Genomic DNA, 24,862 nt, shown 5'->3' with positions numbered 1-24,862 from the left:
AGGATAGTAAGCTGGTAAAAAGTGCGAAAGGAACGGTTTGTAAGAAAGAACTGATACGTCCATAAAACAATCGTACAGGTACCTTTTACGGATTGCTTTCAAAATTTCCGACGATTGTTTAACGGTAAGTCACCCCGGGATACAATGTATGTTACGTTCTCTCAGTGCTCAATATCTATATAGCAGATTTCTACTCGGTGAATATTCCTGTGACGTTTTTAGCAATTTTAGGTCTTGGGTTCTTTTATTGTCAAGTGGAGGCGGCGGTGGTCTCGAATTCAACTCCTCCACGTCTTGTAAATAGCCGGCAACTGGTCTGCCTCCCACTAGTTTTTAACACGTTTCTGTTTATTTACAATACATTTGTTTTGTTTATCTAGAAGGGCCACAATGTAAACTACTGAGAAACCAGTAATTGTGTTTACCCTATAAAGTTATCAGTTTATTTATCTATTTTTATTATTATTATTTCACGGTCCAATTATCACCTAGCGTGACCTGACTATTGAGCGGTTTTCAACATTGAGTGTAAAAAGTTATCAAGCAATTACTTTGGTTTTGGTTTTGGTTTTGGTTTTACTGCGCTTTGAGATTGGCCGAGTAGTCTAAATTGCTAAGTGACCGTTTTGGTTCTCAATTGAAGATTGCTCTAGTCATAAATAGGCTAAACGCCTCACACTCTGGAACTTCCAGTGTTGCGTGTTTAATAATAGTTGCGTCAAACATTTTCAGGGAATTTTTAAATTTACCCTCTAACCGGTTTCACAAGATAGTTTGCGATAATGTTCACTAAAAAGGGGTAACGTCACGACTCTCTTTACGTTACAATTTCCTTGTCGGATAGCCCTTAGAATGCATGCGTGATCTATCACGTTATTATACGCCGTTTGAAAACGAAACGCAGGTTCCGGGAATATTAAGAATCACGATTTATACTTCCACCGAATGACTTAAACGCTGAAAGGATATGAACATCGACACCATTTTGTCCAAAATGGAAGACCAAAGGTTTGATGAACTGAGTGAAACTCAGAATGAAACAGAACCACTTCTTCGGCCCGAGTCATCAGCAACTTACTTACACTTCCGGCCTGGCAGAGAACCACAGCAGGCTAATAGATTCACTGCATTCGTCCTGTCTGTTTTTAAAGTTGCCTTCTGCTCGCTTGGATTGTGGGGACATCAAACATGGAACTACATTCCTCGCGTTCTATTCAGCGCAATTTGTATTTTTCCAACCGTTTTTTGGATCTTCAATTTCAACAGAATTTCCCGTCGAGATGTTACTACGCCTGATATATGTTTTACATTATCAGTTTCTCTTGCCGGTCTTCTCTCTTATATTGTTTTCACTGGTTGTTTTATCGCAGCTAGGCGTAAAGACTCGGCCTTGGTATCTCCATCTGAAACGATGATGCTGGATATTCAAAGAACGGACATCCTCTTGTTATTTCTCGCTTTTGTTTTCATTATTATTTCTTTTTTAAGCTCGTGGGTCCTTTCTCTCAAAGTAGAACCCACCAGTGTCTCTGGTGAAGCGGCTTTTACAGTACAGTACTTGGCTCATTGGGCATCAGTCACCACTTGTCATGTCTTCGCTGTCAGTTCCTTTACACTCAGTAAGTTACTTTATTTACATATCAAACTCATTGCCCACAAAATTGGTGACTCTTACATGAAGGTGGCACTATTGCGCTTGCTCGGTGTGACCAAAATTCAAGATGGCGGCTCGCCCAAAAGTAGAATCGCAACCACCAAAGAGTTTTGTTGACAAAGTTGAGCAACGAAAGCCTTGTGCTACAAAAAAAAAAAGCCAAAAAGTACAATAACCTCTACGATATTGAAGTGACCGAGGTGGACAAGGACAAAAAATGCATGAAGATTCATGTCGACCATGGAAATGAATTTGATGAGTGGCGTGATTTCAAATCGACAGTGATCAGTTACCATTTGTCCGCCTCGAAAAAAGTAATGTTCCAGGCGAAGAAACGTTAGAAAGCAGAAAGTAAATGTTTGACGGCAATTTATATAGCGCGATTAAGCGAAAACTGTGGTCTGGCAGGAAACAAGTACCCGGACAGTAGGAGTTCAGAATAGAGTTGCCAGTAGAACAGGATGTGAGTGAAGAATGATCATCGCAGTTAATTTTCCAATTTAAGCAATTGGAAAGAAGAAGCCTGAAAAAATCAGGGCTTCAACGGGATTCGAACCCGTGACCTCCGCGATACCGGTGCGATGCTCTACCAATTGAGCTATGAAGCAACACATTGGGAGCGAGGTCAATTAATTGAGTTCATATCTTCCCGTGAGGAGTGAAATGATGTGAAGTTTATATGAAATAATTCATATATGAACTGCGGCTGTAGGTGAGAGTGAAGAATGATCATCGCATCGCACTCTCATCTACAGCCGCAGTTCATATATGAATTATTTCATATAAACTTCACATCAGAACAGGATGTGTTCGACACTGAACTTGGTCAGGCAACAGGAAGTTACATTGAGAGAGGAAATTTTAACGATAGAATGTTCGAAAAAAACTATAATAAATATTTATAAGTTTACTTACTTGTTGATCTCGTAAGTATACGAAGGGATATTCTGCTGGCTGAATTTCGCCTACTGTGGTCACCGCCGTGCAACACGCAAATACAACAAAGAAAACAAGATAGAAGATTTTCGAAGTTATTTTGCTATGCCGTAATTGATGCCAACCCCCACGAATTACATATCAAAATGCAGCAAATTTATTCCCGTGTTTAAATTTGGCGGTACATTTATTATTCCAAGTATGCGCTGTCGAACAAGCCCAGTTTTCCTCGGTGCAGTGGTTTCCCGGCCGGTGACGCTTTTATGAATTTACATCAAACCCACGTAAGAAAGTGTTAAAAATGCCATGCCTAAATCGCGACAAAATCTCTCCAGTTTATTATCGATAGTAGGTTACATATTTTTCAACTTATTTCTGGTGGTACATTTGAGAAAGAAATACTACTTCGGGAAAGAGAAGCAATATTCCACTCAAAGTAGCGTGTTTTTGGAGCAATTTTAAAATTACCGGATGTTAGGGTCACGCGATACTCTGTATGGCAAACGTCACAATGAATTTGATATGCATCACGAAGTCAGGCCATTTCATTCTTTCTCTAGCCTTCGCTCTTGAATAAAGCTTCGAGCAAATAATTACTGGTCATTGCTCTCCGATATCTATAGGGAGAAAGGCGTATGGAAAATAGGGAATCTGGAATCCAGAATCCGGAAACGAAACCGGAACGAGAACCGAAAATGGAACTGAAACCACAAATTGGAGATATTTTGAGGGTGTTACTGACAACTGCTCTTGTAAAACTTTTCATTTCCATATGTTTTATTCATTTTCTTAATGTTGCTTTTTTCGTCCGGGACAAACTTTTTCTTTGAGAATTTCCATTACGTGTGAATGATGCAACTTGGGACTGCTGCTGCCTTTCTCTCTAATGGAAATACATGAAACACTGAGCTACAAATTAAAAGCACGTAGAATTTTTCAATCTTGTCAGTTATATTCCGGTTCCGTTTTCGTTTTCGTTCCCGTTTCTGGATTTGGTGTTTTCATACGTCCTCAAGGCCCTACAGGGTTAGAGGGACAAGGATGGAGAAAGGCGGGAGGCCGATCGCGTTATATCCTACCCAGATCCCACTCATCGTATAGCGCAAAAACTGGCTGTGGATCATCTGGGTCCGTGTATGGTATACTTAATTCAGTTACATTCAAAACGTATTGTTATCAAAAATAGTTTTACAACTTTCCCACCTAATTTTGTCGTGTGGTGTAGTAAGATTGTAAAGATTTCCAAAATCTGCAAAATTGGTTTTGAACTGAGACAGCCTCAGTATTACAACAAAATATAAATAATTTATTAGGTCAGCAGCACAAACAGAAAAAAAAATGAATAAAACTAGTCACAATGAAATACTACCATGTACCAAAAAGATATCTCTATCAATACTAGATTAAGTGTTAAATAACCTTGATATTGACTGTGTTCCTGGGTATTTTACTCAGTTGTTGCACCTTGTTTGAGGGTTTTGTGTTCACATGGCACCCTGCTGGAGTGGTCCATGCCACGTGCATGCGTGAGGGGCCAATCTCCTAGCCAAGGGAGTGGTCAGATGACTTCTGGCTGGTGGGACTGTCTTTGGATCAATGCGGGCATGTTTTTGTTAATATATACCTGCATGAATGTACGTTCACTGGTTGGTAGTAGCAGGCTCAAAGTATCAAAGAAAATGCATTTACAACTCAAACCTGGCCATACCTACGTAGCGTCAACATCGGCATGATGCCAAACGATAAATGATGTCTGTATTACTGTAAAAATTTATTCCAGGTACTATTGCACAAGACGCCTTCAGGCTAATCCGGGATGTTGAGAATGGAACCCTTGATGACGTGATAAGAATTCATGAACACCTGTGTACAGTTGTTTTCAATACAGTATCAGCTTACAGCGTTTGGTTTGTGCTACACTGGTTTACTTATGGAGCAGGCGTCGTTGTTACCGTCATACTTTTGTCAGAAGAAGTTACCTTGAGTGTCAAGCATCAAACTCCATCGATGTATCTGGTCTTCCTCGCTTTAGTCTTGGTTGGTCTTCGATTTCTATACCTGTTTGTATTCCCCTGTTTCTGTGCGGCCAGGATCACAAGTAGCTGTGCTGGTAAGAGATGTTATGTAGACAACAATTAACAATGAGAAAGTAATAATTTATATTATCATTCGTTACATTTTGTCTTCCTTTTCACTGGCCGAGAGGCCACCGCGTGACCTGCAATGACTGCCTACAAAAAATGGTCTGCTCATGCGCAATTACGTCTAAATGTGTTTTGCCGTAAATAATATTCTGCTCATGGGTAATTGTAACCGCACTCTTGTGCGAAAAATGGCAGGTCGCCTCCCTGAGCTGACGAGAGTGATGTAAATATCAAAACAAACATGGTGATCGAATGATAAAACAATTATTGGACTCGATTTATCATTATCGCAAAATATCGTGATTTGTCAATGTATTTGCAGATCAGTTATCTGCCTTAGCCTTCGGCTTTGGCAAATAATTGATCTGCTCGCCCTTGACAAATAACGATATTTTACTCAAGCTCGTCCAATAATTTTTAATCATTTACGACCAGTAAGTGGTGTTTATGTTTTCATCCAAAGTATTTCTCCGTTAGTTTTTCGCACCAAGCTGCGCTGGCTAAACTTGGAAGATTGAAGTCATTCATCTGAAAATTTATTTATTACTATTAAAGAATTGGTTCATGCCTAGCGTGCGTATATCGAATTATGGACGCACGCCGAAAGGCGGTTTGGAGAGCACGAAAGAAGCGAAAGAGTTGCTCGAGGCGATAGCCGAGAGCAACTCTAGCCTCTTGAGTGTTCTACGAACTTTCCACGTGCATCCATAACTCGATATGGGCACAGCTAAAAGCATGAACCAATTCTTTTATAACATGGCGACAACAACAACAACAACAACAACAACTTTTATAACATGGCGCTAAAACATGTTTCATTTGTGATTACCTACAAAGTTCTCACAATGTATGGTGAAGGAAAACAAAGGTCATTAGGATCGTAAATATACTAATACTTTTTTATAACCTGCCTAATTCCTGTTGAGCCATCATGAACGAAATCTCTATATACGCACGGCCGTGCGTATATAATATGAAGTGTGCAGTTTCAGTTTAGCTGCAAAATTTCCGTCGAGTTTAGTGCAAGTTCCTTTTGTTTCGGCAATGTGAAGATTATTCTGCACAATCCAAACCCTACTTCGAGCCTTTGACCTTTACCTGTTTACTTAAGCTTGAGTATTTTGACTTTGTTTGTCTACATTTTCATTTCAATTAATTCCAAGAAGCGAATTTTTCATTGACAATTTTAAAAACCAGGTTAAGCGTTTTCGTTCAACTGTTACTCAACTGATTCTAATGACCTTTGTTTTCCTTCACCGTGTATCGCGAGAACCCCCAAGTTTTTGTCGCCATGTTATAGAAGAATTGGTTCATGCTTTTAGCTGTGCGTATATCGAGTTATGGATACACTTGGGAGGTTTGGAGAGCACTCAAGAAGCTATAGTTACTCTCGGCTATCGCCTCGAGCAACTCTTTCGCTTCTCTCTTGCTTTCCAAAATTCCCAATATATGCACGCTAAGCACGAACCAATAGACCAATTTCGATATATTAAAATTCAGCCTAACACAATAGACCTCAGCACGAGGCTCTGGGGAATAAACCCCACAAACTCTGTAGTTATTCCCCAGAGCCTCGTACTGGGGTCTATTGTTTTAGGCTGAATTTTAATGTATCGAAATTGGTCTATTCTTTACTACATCCTAAGCCTCACATTCATGTGCAAAATCCTTTGTCTGGAAAGATAAGTACGACGCTAAGAATAAAGTATTGTTATTTAAATTTGGGCAGCATTTATGCAAGCGGTCTATTGCAAACAGTAGGCTGACATAAACCGCTTCGAAGATCCTTAAAATTCTAATGCCCGTGTCTTTATATATTCTTATCTCTGGCCGTCTCAAATTACTTTACATGAACGACTGTGGATGAGCCGGTACCTGGTATATTTGGCTTCTTCAATACTATTGCCTTTTCCCTTCTTTTTCAAAGGAATCTACGAGAGAATCAACTGCACCACATCTGATGACTGGAATGAAGGCCATCCGTTCAGAGATCGCCGTAACATCGCTCTGTTTATTTCTTACGCTAAGGACAGGCGTTGTGGGTTTAAAGTTTGTAGAATCACGTTTGACACTGCTCTGACCTGGGTTTCCTTTCTTCTTGGACTGACTGCTTTGCTGTTTCACTTTTTGCAATTAAAAAACTAACACGATCGAGAAAAAGACAGCTAGGGTTGTCAGGAAACTTTAAGTTGCAAATTGAAAAATCTGTAAACGAAACATCATTTCCAGTTAATTAAAAAAGCCGCCAGTTTGAATTTAAAAGATGCTAAGGACCAAGAAGGCCCTGCGAGATTTTGTTAGTAGCAGGAAATCCATCAAGGGTTTCTATGCCTGATAGAAACCTCGAGCTCATAATCTAATTGTTAATTAGAAAACAGCCCTAAGAAAATACACGCGCTGATTGGTTAAAAATCGTATTTCTATTTAACAATTAGATTATGAGCTCGAGATTTCTATGAGGTGATAGTTGATGAGGACGAAGGTATTTTCAATAATTTCAACTTTTTTAAAAGTCAAGAAACCGTAAATGTCCTTCGTTTAGACTTCTCGGGAATTTAATTATCCATTTGCATCAAATTTCCCTCCAAAACTTCGGAAAAACGAAAAAAAACGTCGACATTTCCTAGGCGACCCCCAGCCACTCCACACTAATGGCTGAGTGTTCAATGGCTCAGCCAATCAGATTACAGCATTTGCATTAGTATACTAGTAGAATTCTACTAAAACTCGATGGAAACACGGTACATGTTTTCTATTTCTTAAATAGAGACATGATTTTTAACCAATCGGCGCGCGTATTTTCTTATAGGACTGTTTTCTAAAATTACATAATTGGTTAGTTGCATGAGCGCACATAACCGCCTTTTGTACTTTGCCAGGTTTTGAGCAGGGGAAAAAATGTGAAAAGACAAAAAAGACAATTCTGAGCGGACATCTTGAGAGCATTGCTGTACAGTTTCTCCTCCGCAGAGGTTCGAAACGTTCGTTATTAATAGAAATTAAAGCGGCTGTGCGAGATGAATGCATGCGCAAAAACACGCCTCCGCTCATTGCATTCAGCGGAATCTCCTCAACCGAAAAAAACCCTTTGGGCCTCTGCGAAGGAGAGAGGGCCCTTGCCTGGTTTCTAAAGATTAAACCGTTCCAGTCTAGCTATGTGCCCTAAAAGCTGGTTTCTATATGATCGCTGCGTGGATCGCCAAGATCACTGAAAAGAGTTCAGCACTCGCTGCGATCAAAGAAAATAATTTTTCAGCGAGTCGTAACGATCGCTGGTGTAGACTTCAGTTACATGGCGATCTATTGAAATAACTCTTCGGAGATTAAAGTGATAGCTGCAGTGATAAATATACCAGAAAGCACTGCGTCATCGTTTGATCCAGGTCCTCTTGGGCATTTTCATGTTCTGGTTATAGCGATCGTGGCAATCATATGGAAAACTGGTGATCGAGCAGGTGTTGTAAGGATCACTCAACTTGTTCTGTAGCGATTGAAGCGATTATATATATGTCTGAATTTATGAAAACCGTGTCAAATTTGGGGCAAAACTTTCGCGCCTGCCTGCCGGCCATAGCCGGCAGGGAGGCCTTTGCGGCGCTTGAAAATCCAGGGAAGCTTCCGTCAAGGAGGGTGTGGGAAGATAGCCCTAGGACCTGGCTACCCCCTGATACCAAGCGGGGCTGCCAGGAGCTAACCCGAGGGGGGTGGGGTGGGTCACAGAGAGAGGCACTTTCCTCAGTTAAAACTGCTCATTTTCTTTGCAGGACAGCCTTGGCCGGCAATGCCCTGCAGTCTTAGGGGCTGGCAGCCAGCCAGCCAGACACAAGCAAGGTGGGTGAGTAGGCTGTGTGTTGACAGAGTGCCTGTGGTTGATCGAGTGAAAGGCCTGTGTATTTTCTTGGAAAAGTGTCAGGCTGGTTGTGTTGAAATTAGCACGGTTTTCATAAATCCAGACATATATGGAAACCAGTCTTTAGTCAGTGAATTTGTATAAATTTATATTGTGTTATAATTAATTGAATTTGTGTTGAATCTGATTGGTTCCTTCTTTACAAATACAAGTGACTCTCTAACGCAGCATGTGTGTTCATTAAAACCTGTGTCCAATTACAAATGTGAGTTCAATTAGATTTTCACCGGCCAGCCCAAAAACGGACGATAATCCACCACTGACGTTCATGTTCAGTTACATTTATGATTGCAAATAACCCGACAGAGTATAAAATGGGGGAGACAAGGGGGGAGGATGGGGATGGCATTCAGGAGGTGGGAGAGTTTTTCATGTTTTGCCCCCACCCCCAGCCCCTCCACCTTAGTCTCGAATTCCCAGACTGAACGCGACAGAGCGGCGAAAATCGAGCCTCGCCCCCCCCCCCCCCCCCACCCCATCCTCTCCCCTTTCCCAAATTTACGACTGCCACGCAAGCTAGAAATGTTATTAAGAAGTACTTTGCTACATGGCAAAGCAGTCTTAATTGAGGAAAATCCAATCGTTTCCATTGGTTCTTTCTTGGTCGGGATTTTGCCACAAGGAAACCGTCATAAGCCGTGTAGTTATTGGTTTGAAAACCGGTAAATTTAAAGCAAGCATGGTCCGAGTTCCACGTAATAAACTGTTCACTAACGTTGCTTTCTAGACCCTTACTGGGGAATATTGGCTCCTCGACTGCAATCAGTAGGTACCGCCGCTCGGTTAGTATAAGAGGTTATTATTTAGGCAGACGTAACGTGGAAGATCTGGTTATAGTAAATAGATCTTATTTGATATTTGACTGCGTGACTGAATAATTTTCCTGTTCTTTCACCGCGCACGCGCACGAGATTATAGAAAGTGAAAATGAAAATAACTTGAGTCAGAAATAAATGCAAAGGAAGTTAATTTCCAATTATTTACGTGTATGTTTCCGTTAAATGGACGTTAAGTGGTTAAAAGAATACGTTAAATTTTTGGTCCTAACATGAAAATGCGGAGATGGCTAGACAAGATGAGGTCATGGAAGGTAATAATGGGCTAGCAAATGATGAAGAACAACATCTCATTCCTCCGCCACCAACTTATGTGTACTTCCGGCTTGGCCGAGAGCAACACGATGTCGATAAATGCAATGGATTTGTGTTAAATATCTTCAAAGTTTCCTTCTTTTCGCTTGGATTATGGAGTCATCAGGCGTGGAACTTCATTCCTCGCGTGCTAGTCACCGCTATTTGCGTTTGTCAAGCCTTTTACCATTTCTATGTTGTGTTAGGATGTCCCGGGTTTGATTGCAGCTTCTTACAAAACTCCACGGATTCTAAAAAGCCTTCTCACCATAAAGACGACCGTCAGATTGCCAATGCTATGTACACTATAGTTTCTCTCGCAGCTGTGGTTTCGTATGTCCTTTTCATAGGTTGTTTCATTGTAGCCCGACGCAAGGATTCGGTGCTAGTAGCACCCTCCGAATCACTGAAGGAAGACCTCGAGACACCGAATGTCTGGTGCTTGTATTTTGCATTTGTTATTATAACAGTGCTCCATTTAACATCAGTGGCTATGTTTTACGCCATCATATGGAGTCAGCCACGAAATTTGTCCTTCGACATTCTTGCTACAGTAGTGGGTATGCAGATTTTGGCGCAGTGGACCGCAATAACTACTTGTCACGTGTTTGCCGTCAGTTCCTTTACACTTGGTGAGTTGTGTTCTTACAGAGCAGTTTTTAATTGTAGAGTGTAAGGGTGCTTACCATTAAGCCAAAAAATCTGGAAATTTCGGTTGAAAGTCAAATGGAACGGTAATTTTCCGGGAAATCCGTTGGGAAATCGTTAGGCTACCTACAGAAATAGTCCTCTTTTTCCGTTCGGAACGGAACGGTGGAAATTTTCGAAAATTTCGTTTCCATTTGCTACATTTTCGAGTTTCTAGTCTCTTATCAGCCAAAAACAAAAACGGGAAATCGAACTGCAATTGGAAAGCGCTGTGTTATTAGGTTGGTTTGTCTGTTTTGCTGATTTTGGAAAAAAGCCTTCTATTATTCCAAAGGTCATCCCACCCGGTTTATTCTGACAAATGGTAAGCGGTTGTTAGTAAAACGCGGGTAACGGCGTAACGGCGTAACGGCGTAACAAGAAACCGCGTAACGGGATTTTTTTCCCTGTTTGTTTGGTTTTTTTGTTGTTGTTGTTGCTGATTTTTTTTTTGTCTGTTTGCCTTTTTTTCTTTCTTTGTTTTTCCAAGTGAAAAAAAAAATGTGAACATTATTATTCGTGTTTGGCTGTGTTTTTCCCGCCCTTTGGCCAAATTTATCGCATTTCTGGAGGCACTTTTCTCCGCGGGCGCACTTTCTCACGCTTCGAGGAGGTCGGTCATGGAGGAGAATGATGGTGGCCAGTTTTCGACTTTCATTTTCAGTCACCTTAGTTTCCTTTCTTGCTTCTCGATCTTTACAGTTACAATTTGTTTAGTGTGGTTGCAGGTTTCAGTAATTCTGAGTAATTTTTCGACCGGCGCCCTATTCTTATAACAACTTGCGTTTACGATTTTCTGCAGAAGTCATTTTCCTTGGGGAGAGAAGGCTTTCTGGTAAGTGAAAGTTTAATACTGGTACATTACATTTTCTATTAAAAATGTAGCTCACCTTTAACGCCTATTAATAGTGGTCGCTATCGAAAGAGCCTTTAAATAAAATCACTTTGAATGTAGCGATGGCGATGAAATGGTATTTTTTTTTAATGTAGATACTTGCATGCTAAATCCTACAGTGCGTCGGATCTTTTGGCTTTATCGGATCTTTTTGTCTCTGTAAACAAGCAATAACGGTTAAACCCAGCGGGTAGCAAGTTTATTTTGTAGATACTCTGTGTTTGACCGCAGGTAACGAAAGACCGGACAACGTGACAAAAGCGCCAAGATATTTGGGGGTTTAGCGTTGTGTGACATGAGACATCCGAAGAAACCAGAAGGGGACTAAGATAAAATCCAACAAATAATAATTGACTAGGCCAAATTTGGCTCCTCCATTCCCTGTGGTTAAAAGTAGATTTCACACGTGTAAATACTTGATATATATTTTGTTTTCTTTTTCTTTCATAACAAGAACAGCGCGGGTCATGTTTTAATTTACCTTTCTTTGTATTTTTTTAGAGTTTTTTTGGTTTTAAAATAATTAACCACAGCATCGGAAAAAAACAAAACAAAACTAAACAAAACGAAAGAAATAAACAAAAAAAAGGAAAAAAATCCCGTTACGCGGTTTCTCGTTACGCCGTTATCCGTTACGCCGTTACGCGTTTTACTAATGGTAAGAAACCAGATACGCGATCAGAACGGTCCGTTAGATAAAATGATAACGACTCAGTGAACGAAAGAGAGCCTGGGCAGAGACGTTATGGCACCAGAAGGCAGAGGTACATGAACACATGGGCTCCTACCCGCACCAAAGGTGCGAAACAAGTTTTACAGAGCCAATAAACATTCCTTGCTCCGCGAGGGAGTGAGCAACGCTTCCTTCGGTGCGGAGTATCGCATGACGTTTTTTTTTTTCTTGTCGTAAATTAAAACGTACCTTCTGGTGTGTTCTGCAGACATGACAATAAGAGAACCTACCCATGCATGTAATCATCGGAATGATGTAATAGTTATTTTTAGCTCCCTCTGATTGAACTATGGTCACGTGGTTATAGGAGTGTCACTCTGCTTATTTTTAATTCGTGAACGTTAAATTAAGATATCAACTCAAAAAAAGGACTAATGATCGCAAATAACCCATCAGCTATTGTAATTTAAGGCAACGGCTGCAAAATATCTGTTATTAGTCACTTCGTTGGGTGTTACTGATTTTCTGGTCTTTTCAATGTTCGCTTGTTCTTTTGAGGTTATTCCAGTGAACTGCCACAACTTGTCTGTTCATTTGCTTTTGATATTATACATTCTTCGAGTACCCTTGCAAAAGATGCTTTTAGGGTCATCCACACTTTCACTGGCGGGTAGTAACAGATTCAATGTGTCAACGAAAATGCGTTTAGTCTCTGAGTAGCTAATTAAAAAAATTTACAACTCAAAACTGGTCACACTTACGAAGCTTAAACATCGGTGTGATGCCAAACGATAAACGATGTCTAATTAGATATATATTCCAGGTACTATTGCACAAGACGCCTTCAGACGTATCCGGGACGATCAGAATAGAACCCTGGATGACGTAATAAGAATTCACGAAGAGCTGTGTACAGTTGTTTTCAATACAGTGTCAGCTTACGGCGTGTGGTTCGTGGTGCACTGGTTTACTTACGGAGTAGCCGTTGTTTTATCTGTCATCTACATATCCAAAGAATTGCTTTCGAGGAACAAATATGGTACTGCAACGATAAACCTAGTGCATCTCGGCTTGTTCTTCCTACGCCAACTCTATCTGTTTCTTCTTCCTTGTATGTTCGCCGCTAGAATTACCAGCAGTTGCACAGGTAAGAAAATACTGTAAGACCGCTGAGAAAAAGCACTACAGACGCAACTATTAAAGTGCACCTAACCCCCAAAATTTTTTTTCGCTAAAACGAATCTACTTGTTATTTGAATTAGTTCTGCGAAAAAATTTTTGGATTCCGTTAAATCCTCGATTTTCTGTGCCCCGACGAAATCTCGAAAATAGTCCCAAAACACCGCCATTTTGTTTCACGACCGAGTTTGAGAAGAATGGGTCGAGCGGCTCTTGTGACGTCTACCCAGGAAGGTTGGATATCTCACGTCCTCTCATTTCCTTCAGGGTGGTGCAATACACATTCGAAAAGTGCGCAGAAACGCCTTCCAGAGGTGCTATCGGCTGTTGCAGCAATATTCCAGATTTAAAGAAAGATATACTGTACAATTTACTGACGATGATCGGCTAATGGTGCAATAAAGACGTAAACGATGGTTGATTTTGTCGAACCGAAACAAGCGAATTGAATCTGTGAGAACCATTGAAGAACTCTCACTGGAATTTGTTCCGCAGACTTTCGAACTTTATTTTCATAAATTTTGTACTTAAAGCTAACCAGCAATTTGTAGAAATACTACCGACAACCTATATCTTCCAATCCCGCGGTATTTATAACATAATCGGCAAAGTTGTGTGATCCGATCATGATCAAGAAGCGTTATACTGATATGTAAATAGATCGCAACTGTACGCCGCTAACCAACACTTATTTCTCTTTCGATTTAGATGAAAGTCGAAGATTAATCCTTTAGAATTACATGATAACAAAATTGTTAGACTCACAGAGTTTTTCGAAGGTTTGGAAATCAGCAGTGCGACAAAGATTCTGTGCAATAGCGTCGAAAATATGATCGCGTAACATTATCTGCGGACCGCTTAGGGAACACATCCTTTTCGCTTATCCGACGAATTTCACTGCAAACTTTGAGAACAATTTACATTGGTTATTTGGAGTTACGACTTAAAACGTGTGACAATGTGAAATCGGTAATTGTATGAAATGTTTCCTTCCGCCTTGCTTTCCGCAGCTTCAAAAATACAGGTCCAAACAATACGATTTTCAATCGATCGAAGCCAATGTTTTGGAGGTCATCAAGTCTCGAAAACTGCAACACGTACGTCGCTCTTATAAACATGAAGCATTCAACTGAATGTAAAACACAAACTGTATTTAACAGAACAATCACACCCTGACAAAATACATTCTCGCTAAGGACAAATGTAAACGGGCTATAAACACGCGTGGGAATCTTATGTTTAGTTGACGAAATTACCATCCAAAGCAGTCCTTGAGTTTTCTTTCCTGCTTTTCGTTTGCCTGCTCCTCCACTTCGTATCTAGCTTTCCATGCCTAATATACAAGCAGCTCGTCCGCAAAGAAGTCTTCCCCTTCGTCGCTTGAAATATTGTAAATTGCTCTCAAAGCTCTAAGCAGTGAGTTCACAGTTGTCGAACGTGCTCGATCGAAGTTTATTTCGGAGTCTTCCGAATCGAAACTTAACTCTGACTCCAGTGACGAAAAAGAAATGATTCTGAGACAAATCCTGGACATTTTAGTCCCAAAATACATCGAAACGATTAGTTTTGTGTTCCATTGTCTCGAGCAAATACAGAGAGTTGACTGGGGTGCTATTGTGTTTGGTTCCTGGGTAGACGTCTCAGGTACCGCCGCCCCTGACTCCCTAAAACGCGGTCGTGAAACACTTCAAGCGCGACTTTGAAAGGGCATGGAAAATCGAGGATTCAACCAAATTCAAAAATTTCTTCGCCCAAATGCTTCAAATAAAGTCTAGATTCGTTTTAGCGAAAAAAAATTTGGGGGTTAGGTGCACTTTAACAAATGTATACAAGGAAAAACCAATGGTGTATGATAAAACAATGCAGAGTGGTAAAGAGTTCATGCTCTCATGAGGGTATGGATGAAGGGATTTCACACCATTTCTCAGCTATCAGTAGATTTTCCAGATCTCTATTATAAAATTCGTGGTTTCTCAGCATCAGTTAAAGCCATTTAGACTATCTTCGGTATTTACAAAATTATAAATACTTCCGAATGAATGAGACTAAGTCTCTGCGGATGCGTTCGTGATCACATTTATTTTATTTAGTGATCTCGACTCATTCGAGATTGGACCTGAAAAAAAGCGTCAGTTCGTAGCAACCAGCAGACAGTGTTGGGAGTAAATAAATAATCGTGGTATTGCTTTGAGTTATCGCGAAATTCTCATATCTAGTATGAACGAAAGAATATATAACAGGGAGCAACGATAAAAATTGTCATGAGGCAATGAGGTAACAAAAGAAAAATTGGAAAGGTGAAAAAGGTGGGTGATGGGGAATTTCCATCTTTTCTACCCTCTTGGGGTCTTCTCAGGTTTGGCTCTCCTGCGCGGTTACTTGAAACAGTCTCAGTTTCTGTGAACTTGACATCAACAGTGTTTTCAGTGCCTCCATGGACCGACGTTTAAATAAATCTGGTCAAAATCTAGACAAATCATCATATTTTGCCTCACGTCGTCCCAGGAGATAACTCTATTACACCACCAAAAAGGTAGCTCAAAAGGCCAATAACTAAGATTAACCTATCAGATTACTCTACTGCCGGTCGAATATTCTTTAAGTATTTGACCGGCTAGTGTCCCGAAGTATATTGCCCAGTAGTTTTATTACTTACTTTTATCAATCGCAAGCAAAAAACAAACAAACTAACAAAAACAAAGTACAAAGTGACATCTGATTCAATTATTGATTGCTTTCTTCATGTTTGAAGGAATCTACGAGAGAATCAACTGCATCACATCTGATGATTGGAATGAAGGCCATCCGTTCAGGGATCGCAGTAACATCGCTCTGTTTATTTCTTACGCTAAGGACAGGCGTTGTGGGTTTAAAGTTGGTAGAATAACATTTAACACCTCTCTGACCTGGTTGTCGTTTTTCTTTGGACTTACTGGTCTGTTATATCACTTCTTCTAATTTTCGTCAAGTTTTCAGTTGACTGCCGACTGAACTTGTATATGAACAAAGGTATTGAGGTAAACCCATGATGTCAGCTGGAAAGATCTCTGGCAGATACAGCCTGTGTCTTGTTTGGAAGTCTTTAGCTACATCAAAGTTCAGACCAAATAACGCCAACAGCAGCAAGAAATGTCTAGTCCATTGCACGTCTAAGTCCTAAACTGATGTGGCTAAAGCTCTTTGCTGTCTAAAGCAAGCACAACTGTATCGCCACGGTGCAAACGGCCTAATATTACGGGGCTAAATGACGTCCCGTTTTAGTACATCTCAGGGCCCTCTCATGTACGATAATGGACTTTCTTTAGACAGTGCGCAGTTATAGAACGCTAATCGGTCGGCTCCTTGTCAGGGTCACCGCGCGAACTGAAATTCAGACGAGTGTAGCCTGGGCTCAGTAATTAAAAAAAGGCAGGGGAGTGGGTAGCGCTAAATAATATTAAAGAATAGACAGCAGCAAGAAGTTCTCTACATTTCATGCTAGGTAAGCTCTACAAGCTGCTGCAATTAGGAAAGCCCCCCTCCCCCTCCCCCCTCATAAAAAAAATAAAAAATCACAAGCTAACGGAATGGAGGGGTTCAAATCCGCGGGCATGATTTTGGAAAATCGGACAGATATATATTTCATTAGACGTTTTGGTGTGTAGTATCGCTGTATATTTTTACGAGTTGTGCCGTATTTTGACGAGCCCGTAGGGCGGATCAAAACACAAACGAGTAAAAATATACAGAGGATATTACACGGTGGCGAGAAGATATGAATTTTATGTTCGAGTGGCAAGAACAATATCTCACGAGTGAGCGCAGCGAACAAGTGAGATATTGTTCTTGCCACGAGAACATAAAATTCATATCTTCGAGCTAACGTGTGATGTTCCTTTTATTATATAGACATACTGATGACGGCGTTTTTGACGATTTTCCGAATATTTCCGACCACGTTCAGAAGATTTCCGCAAATTTTCCAAAACTTGTTCGAAGATCACACGAACGTTGTCGAACATTTTTGGAAAATTTCCGAAGATTACCGAAGATTGCCGAGGACTTTCGAGGCAGATCCGAAGATGTTTCGATGATACATCAACGAAATTAAGTACAATTTAAGAGACAAACTTGATATCAGTGAAATCATCGATATTTCCATTATGGAAAATACGCCACTCGAGTCGCGGATGTGGTTTCGTATGAATTTTGCGAGCGGTGTATTTTCCAGTAAAACACTCGTGTCTATATAATAAAAACCGATACTACACACCAAAACATCTAATAAGAGATTTATTATTCAACTGCTGTAGTCAATAAATTTATCAGTGGAAGAGGGAGAGTGTGAAAGTTTTGCGTGCGGGCGCCGACCTGTCCGGCAAACAGGTTTTCTACTGTACAAATAACTGTACAATATCGCTGTATATTTGTACTGTTATTTGGAGGGTATTCGCAGCAGTCATGCTGTTTCGAAAGGCTTTTCATCATTTCATGAGATTTGTCTTGTCTTTTTTATAATATTGCAATTATTATAGTAGTATTTTCTTTTCATCAAATGCACCTGTGGCTTGACTGTCATCATGATAGAGAAGTGTGACCTCCACAAAAAATATATATCTTTTAGAACCTTTCTTTGCAGGATTCATTATAAACATAGCCTAGAGTTTGGATTCCCAAATAACACGGCATGCTTCTTGGGCAGGTTACACAACTGGCGACGAACGACAGACTACTCCAACGAATTAGCAAAAAGACACCAATCTCAAAATAGACCGACAGTGAATTTCGGAATATTGCTTGTTCTAAACATCTGCGCGTACATAATTACTCAATAATAAAAACTATAATTCTCAGCCTCGGATAATGCAATTCTAGCTTTCTGATTGGCTCACTGGATCTCGGTTACCAACCATTATACCTACGTTTGACCTTATATGGAAATGAATGCAGTAAATGTCGCTTGGCATAAACTTTTTCGCGGGAAGCCAAGTTTCGTCGACAAAAAAAATGGATGAAAAAAAGCAGATTCGGTGAGCTATCTACAGAAGAAATACCAGAAATTATAGACAATGTCGTCCCAGTAACAACAAAAAAGCCACAAAATTCGAGATTAGCTTATTTAACGGTACGTATATGTTAAGTTTCCCTTGAAAGTTGCAAAATTAAATCTCACCGTCGAGATTTTACGCGTTCATGAAGATTATGTCACAAAAACAATGTTTACCTTAACGGAATGGCTTGCTAGTTCTGGTGGCACCAAATTTTCGAAACCGATATAAGAAATATCAAAAGAAGAACTGAATGTTTGTTTGAAGTGTTTTTACACGCCTGCGAGGAAGAAAGATGGCACGTATTGCAAGTTCAGTCCATTAGAGCCACCATTGATCATTTCCTTCGCTCGCCGCCACACAACAAACCGTTTTTCACCATCTCTGACCAGGCAAATAAATTATTAGAACATTTGTAACAGGCCTCAGGAAAACAGGCATCATTGCCGGCGTAGTCCATAAGAAACCAATTTCCAATGAGCAGATGAGGAAACTGTTCGACTTAAGCTAGCTCGAATCGGCCGAGAGCAAAAATCCCGCACAGCTACAGAGGACGACCTAGTTTTATCCCGGTCTCTTTTTTGGCCGACGAGGACGACAGAATCAACGACAGCTAGCGCCAACAATTCCGATGTCCTTGCGAAAAGCACCTCAAGAAGTTGAGTGTTTTGAGCTGAATCGAAGTAAGCCCGGTTCTTTACCAGCCACGAAAAACCATCAGGGTGGTCTCGGAGATTCTGAAAATGAATCTGACGCTAGGATAGTTTCTGTCCCTGACTCTGAATCTGGCCAACAATGAGCTCCACACATACAGCTCGAAATGCCAAGGCTTTCAAAGCAAGGGAATCCTGAAAGAGATCTAGTCGAGAATAATTTTGGCACAACGTCTGTGTCACATGGCGATCAAAGTTTTCCGCAGCATTATTACAATGGCAATGTGTAAGTGCACAATTATTCGGCTCTTCTCCATGACTCGAACTTGAACGCTTTTCAAACTTTCTGACCAAGGTTATATCTCTTTCATTTGATAGCCGTTCCTTGAATTCTACTTGATTGTAATTTCATTCAGCAAATTCGCTTGCTTCGCTTTCAAATTTTTCATTCAACTAATTTTACAAACGGATAGTATTTTGTTGGATATTATGGACTGATGCACCTCTTGTTCCCGATAGCTTTCATCTCTGCTTTCATCGATCGAAGAAAGCACATGGAAAACAGCGCATCTCAATTCTTCCATTCGCGCATAGCCACAACTCCTTGCGTTTTGCACGAAAAGTGGTGGACTTTTCCGATATAGTCTAATCTCGTTTGTTCGCTTCAGGCTCACTCACTGCGGCAGCATACAGCTCTGCGCTCAGTTACCTGACCTATGACCGCAAGCGAGGCTGGAGGTGATCTTGCTTTGATACAGACCTCTCTGCTTTTCTCATGTAAATGCCACCTAGTTAGCATAAGAACAACTTGATTTACACAACAGGAACAGTGAGGTCTTTATCAAAACAAGGTCACCTCCAGCCTCGCTGCCATTCAAAGGCCAGGTCACAGAACAGACAACTGTAAACTGATCTATTAACAAAAACACGAAATCAGATGCAAATGTGGTGGCCAAAGGAGCGGAAACTTGCGAATTGGCCATTACCACAGTGGAATCATTGACGATTAGACAACCTGATTTCATACAGAAAGGGGAGGTCTTTGAAAAGGGTGATGTAGCAGATCTCGTAAGGTCTCACATGATTGGTTTGCTATCCTTAAAGAGGACAATAGAACGAACAACAGAAACAATGCCTCTAGCCCCAAAACAATAAAAGCGGCTAACAAACAAAAGAATTACAAGCTCACGAGAGCTGCTAAACCTCTGTTGCCTAGTTCCTGTACGGCTTTATCCCGGGCCTTCACACTCAATTGATTTCGGTGAGGAATCGGAGTCGGCCCACGTGACCCGAAAACGATTGACCGAGGCGAAACATCGAGGCCTGAGAACTAGGCAAAAAAACATACTCGTCAGAGAAGCTTTGAAGGTCAAAGTTTTCCTATCTTGACCAATAGAAAACTATTTTATTAAAGAAAAAAAAGAAGATCAACCGATTTATTCAAAGTTTCAAATATTTTTTCGCCTATCTGCCTAAAAGCCCCAATCCCTGTGGCTTACATTGTACTAATCTCCATATGCAGTCTGGGTCAGTTTAAAGCACAGCATAAAAAGCGACTCGGTCTAAAGCGTTTGGAGATGCAATCCACAGATCTGTTCCTACACAGATTAAAAGTGCAGCCACTACAGTTCTCAGCTTCTACGCTCAGCAATTAAAACAAGAATGTTCAGAGCTCTGAACTAACATAACCTTGAAGTCTTTTTGATCTCCTGGCAGGGAAGGTCATAATTGACGATATGGTATTTATCCGGAGAAACCTGCTGCACTATCAATTGAATAACATTCCAGAATCCCGCCTCATCTTTCACTCTAAACAGATAATTTTGTGGCGGATAGGAGGCAACCTAGTCTCGTCTATTTCGACAATGTAGCTTCCAACAGCAAACACATAGATCTCCACACCACTAGTTTTCAGTGCATTGGCTTTTGGTACGGTCAAGTGCCTTTGGACGTTTGATTTACCATTGGTGACAAGGAAAACCAGACTTCTTGTTGGGAAGAGACGGCGACCTTACACACGAAAAAATAAACAAAAAAAAGCGTTTACTCAGGCACATGTAACCAGTGTTGTGAAGCAATGCAATACAGAGAAAATATTTGCTTTTCATTATTACCTCACCTTTTAGTCTTAAAAGTTATTTAAATCGACTTAACTTTGCTCTACTTTTAAAGCGGTCTATCTTGTTAATCCACTTATTTTTTCTCTGTAAGTCAGTATTAATGACAGTATCATGGTTGCGGAATTTATCTTCTGACCCGAATAACTGACTCGAAGGCGTTTTCAGAGAGTTCTCTTCGGTTTGTACGGACCAAAATATTAAAAAATAATCCGGAGACCCTCTCGAGAACCTAAAAACGTAAAATATGAAAATAATCCAAAGAGAACCGGAGTTAGTGTCCTCAAACAGTTTCTTTGCTTCTGCCAGTCCGGTTTGGGTGTTGGTTGACCCTCGTGGATATAATATCTTAGTTATCTCGCCCGCTGCTGATGAGTATGGTAAAAACTTGAAGTTGACAGCTGCGGTGGATGAAAAGGTAACCGCCGCGTGCTTCGAATTATGCGCGGGATTGTGCAGTGTATCGATCATGTGTTTAAGTGCTTCTTGTCCTTTCTTGAATTCGCAAGAGCCAACGGACCCAGAGCCATCCAAAACTATTACAATATCTTTAGTGATCGTTCGTCGTTTGGCAATATGCGCCGACTCGCCTGTCGGCGGATAGCCCAGAAAGTTGGTCATAAGCTTCTTTGCAGTCACATTGGAAGAGGGAACAGTTTCAAAAGCTGCAATTAAAGAAGGTAGGGTTATTCTGTGAAATAAAAGTGACCAGGATGATCGTCACAGAAACACCTTTCGCTCTCTCTCCTCCGCAGTTCAAAGGGGCTTTTTTATCGTTAAGTTTGAATCAAGATTAAGATTCAATTATCGAAAAGCATTATTATCTTATTCCCACGGGCAAACGATCAGAAATACAAATGAGGTAGCTTTTTCGAACTGCGGCCGGTGAAGAAAAATCAGATGATTGATTTTTGTCAATAATAAAACATGAAAACGTTACCCTGATGATAAGGATCCTGTGGATCGCTTGGGTAAGTTGGGTTAGCTGGTCGCCAGAAGAGTGTAGAACTTGGTCCTGTAAGGATCACAAGCAGGCACATCACGGAGGCAAAGCGGATACAAAATCCTGACATTTCCAAGTCTTGATCACCGTTCTCGGCTGTAAACTTTCGGAGTTTAAAATCGTCAGGAAATGTGCTCATTTATAGAGACATTTTGCTGGTAGAACAGGACCTGAACTAATCTTTGAAAGATGTCGGCCGGAAGGATGTCAATAGTTTGGCAGGTTTGGTATTACGTATACCGCAATATTTCGCTTCCTTCCTTCCATGGATGTCATATTGTCTTGGTTTGGTTCGGGAAACACGACCCTACAAGCAAACCTATTGCTTTGAACTAAATCGTGTGTAAATAAAGAATTGTTGTTGTTGTTAGTTTAATTTCCATAGAGGTTTCTGTGACTTTTACGGAGCCGTATTTTTGCAAAAAATAGAAGAGAGCGGTTGCGAGGACTCTTTAACTAAGTTCTTGCATCAATTTGAAGTATTTGACCGAGGGCTTCGTCCGCCTGACGGGCTTGACAATGTCTTGAGCGCGATGCTTAGCTTTGTTCTGTTGGTTATGAAAATTGTTCTCATGTCAGTTGACACGATCGCTGATAATCTTCTAAGTCTAGAAGTCCCTTGACACAAACTTAAGGATGTTGCGGAAAGTTACCGGACCTGAACCACTCAGCCGAGTGGTTAATTAGGGCGCCGTGGCCGAGTGGTTTCCCTCTTTCGCTTAGTCCGTTGTGCATGACGCGGAAGAAAATCGACGGACTAAGCGAAAGAGGGATTACTCGTACTCTAGGGCGCCGGACTTGAAATCCGTAGGTCGCGGGTTGAAGTTTTGACCAACAGCTGGTGTTGTTCTCGGAAGTCCCGAGTTCAACTCCTCCTCCACGCTTGTAAATAGTCCGCACTTATCTGCCTTCTGTCAATTGGGATTGTAGACTTCCGAGAGTAACCACTCCCCGTAAGTAGCGACCCCCCGAAAGTAACATCAAAAAAATTGTGACCGCTGATAAACACCGAAAGCAGCGACCCTCCGAAAGTAGCGAGCCCAACCCACCCCCGGCCCCTCTCCGAAAATAGTGAAACTAAAGGTTCGATAGTATATTTCTTTATTTTCTCGAAGGATGCCGGATAGAAAGATGTTAATATGTTACAATCAGGAAAATTTAATAATATGCGGCGATATTTCGCTTCCTTCCTTCCATGGCCGTCATATTATATTTCTGGCTTCTACGTAGACTACGAGTAGTCTCTCTTTCTCTTAGTCCGTCGTGCGTGACGCGAAAGAAAACTGCGAGAAAAAAATGGCCGCGCGAAATCCTAGCGAAAGAGGGACTACTCGTAGTCTAGCTTCTACGAAACTATTTTGCACATTGTGGAACGGAGCTGACAGTGTCTTGAGCGTTTATGCTTAGCTTTTTACACCTCATGCTTTGTTCTGTTAGTCATGAAAATTATTCTCATGTCAGTTGACATGATCGCTGGTAATTTTCTAATTCTCCCTTAACAGGATTAGGGATGCTGTGCAAAGTCACCGGACCCGGGGCCCGTTTCACGAAAGCCCCGGAAACTTTTTGGGCCTGTACAGCAATTTTTAGTTCATTTGTATCTAAAAACGGAGAAGTGTATACGCCTGAAACTTCTTGTATGAAGGGAACCTCTGTTCATATTAAGAATATGTGAATAAAACACCTTTGTAATCATAAGGTTTGAGATTTTGCTATGGCTTTTCGGGTGCAAAAACTATTCGGGACCGAGAAAAGGGCCCCTGAACTATTCTCGAAAGAGGCCGGCTTTAAGGATGTCAATTTATTACAATTTAATGATATGCCGCAATATTTCGTTTCCTTCCTTCCATGGATCATATTATTTCTCTGGCTTCTACGAAGCTATTTTTGCAAGGTGCAGAAAAGAGCGGACCTTGTCTTGAACGCTATGTTAAACTTTTACACCTCAATCTGCGGATCCACAGCTACTCTGAAAATGATATGCCGCAATTCATGATCAATAACCGCACAGACGCATGAAAAACGGACGTCAATTTGTTATTTCTCTTCAATATTAAACACAGATTTTGTGTTATTTTTCACTAAATCTTCAGCTCAGTGAACAGGAATGCCACAAACGAAGTTTCAATAACGGTATCCCGGGGGGGGGACTCCGATATGAAATGGACGGGGATGCTCGTCGTCTCGCTTAGGGGTGTAAATTTCGGATTTTGGTCTCGCTTAGGGTGTTCTGGGCAAAATGTTATTATTTTTAGCCGTCAAGGTCTCGTTTAGGGTTGCACGCGAAGAAATAACAAAAAAGAAAGAATTTTGATTCTTTATATTTACTCGGTTCATATAAACAATAAAGTACACTGTAACAAAATGTCTTTGTCTATTGTTTTACAAGAGTGTAATACGAAACTCGGCGGCTTACACAGAACGGTTATTTGATCACTGCTAAAAATATCCACATGCTTTGCTTGCTATACTATTCTTGTCCTAATACCAAGTTTCGAGAGTTCACTCTTTAATTCCGAAATCGTGCTTCAAGGATATTCTGCAGTTACAGTTCTTTTTAACAATTTTTACATTTTAAAGTTTGCTGTTCCACCAAATGATCGAATATGATGCGCTGAAGACTTATGACAACACTTTTATAAACTACTTGTAGGCAAAAGTATTCGATGATAAGGTCTTTGCCATCATTAAAAGTCATTGTACTTTTTATTTGTCTGTATTATAAACTGGTCTCTTTTAGGGGTCTGTATAAGCTTCGGCCACGCCCAGATTGGTCTCTTTTAGGGGTTAAATTCAAAATTTCCGACGAGCATCCCCGTCCATTTTATATGGGAGTCCCCCCCCCGGGAACGGT

At 40.8% G+C, this 24,862-nt stretch overlaps 2 protein-coding genes and 1 pseudogene across 3 annotated transcripts; 2 read left to right on the top strand and 1 right to left on the bottom strand.

The window, feature by feature from the left end:
- The first annotated feature begins 487 nt into the window (after positions 1 to 487).
- Positions 488 to 8,755, top strand: LOC149118126 (uncharacterized). The gene is made up of 3 exons (XM_089289702.1): positions 488 to 1,619; positions 4,371 to 4,700; positions 6,662 to 8,755. The coding sequence occupies exons 1-3, from the start codon at positions 968 to 970 to the stop codon at positions 6,877 to 6,879; spliced, it is 1,200 nt and encodes a 399-aa protein (XP_089145828.1). The 5' UTR covers positions 488 to 967; the 3' UTR covers positions 6,880 to 8,755.
- Positions 8,756 to 9,139: 384 nt separating this feature from the next.
- On the top strand, positions 9,140 to 20,045 carry LOC149118125 (uncharacterized). 2 transcript variants are annotated; one of them, XM_089289696.1, is made up of 4 exons: positions 9,140 to 10,406; positions 11,264 to 11,296; positions 12,853 to 13,176; positions 15,961 to 20,045. In XM_089289696.1, exons 1-4 carry the CDS (start codon positions 9,707 to 9,709, stop codon positions 16,164 to 16,166), a joined length of 1,263 nt encoding a protein of 420 aa, XP_089145822.1. In that variant the 5' UTR covers positions 9,140 to 9,706; the 3' UTR covers positions 16,167 to 20,045. The 2 variants fall into 2 exon arrangements, with proteins under 2 accessions (XP_089145822.1, XP_089145824.1); XM_089289698.1 differs by lacking the exon at positions 11,264 to 11,296 and having other exon boundaries at positions 9,142 to 10,406.
- A 201-nt stretch (positions 20,046 to 20,246) lies between these two features.
- Positions 20,247 to 23,997, bottom strand: LOC149118124 (matrilin-3-like; annotated as a pseudogene).
- Between the last annotated feature and the right edge of the window lie 865 nt (positions 23,998 to 24,862).

This window comes from Orbicella faveolata, unplaced genomic scaffold (assembly GCF_042242905.1).
Source record: "Orbicella faveolata isolate gen_17 unplaced genomic scaffold, um_ofav_v1 contig_1, whole genome shotgun sequence".
Taxonomy (NCBI): Eukaryota; Metazoa; Cnidaria; class Anthozoa; order Scleractinia; family Merulinidae; genus Orbicella; species Orbicella faveolata.
This window is presented reverse-complemented; position numbering and strand designations above follow the sequence as displayed.

Coding starts and splice junctions, on each gene's coding strand:
- LOC149118125 (XM_089289696.1), top strand. CDS start 9,707: ATGGCTAGACAAGATGAGGTCATGGAAGGTAATAATGGGCTAGCAAAT. Junction 10,407..11,263: donor CGTCAGTTCCTTTACACTTG/GTGAGTTGTGTT, acceptor GATTTTCTGCAG/AAGTCATTTTCCTTGGGGAG. Junction 13,177..15,960: donor AATTACCAGCAGTTGCACAG/GTAAGAAAATAC, acceptor TCATGTTTGAAG/GAATCTACGAGAGAATCAAC.
- LOC149118126 (XM_089289702.1), top strand. CDS start 968: ATGAACATCGACACCATTTTGTCCAAAATGGAAGACCAAAGGTTTGAT. Junction 1,620..4,370: donor TGTCAGTTCCTTTACACTCA/GTAAGTTACTTT, acceptor AATTTATTCCAG/GTACTATTGCACAAGACGCC. Junction 4,701..6,661: donor GATCACAAGTAGCTGTGCTG/GTAAGAGATGTT, acceptor TCTTTTTCAAAG/GAATCTACGAGAGAATCAAC.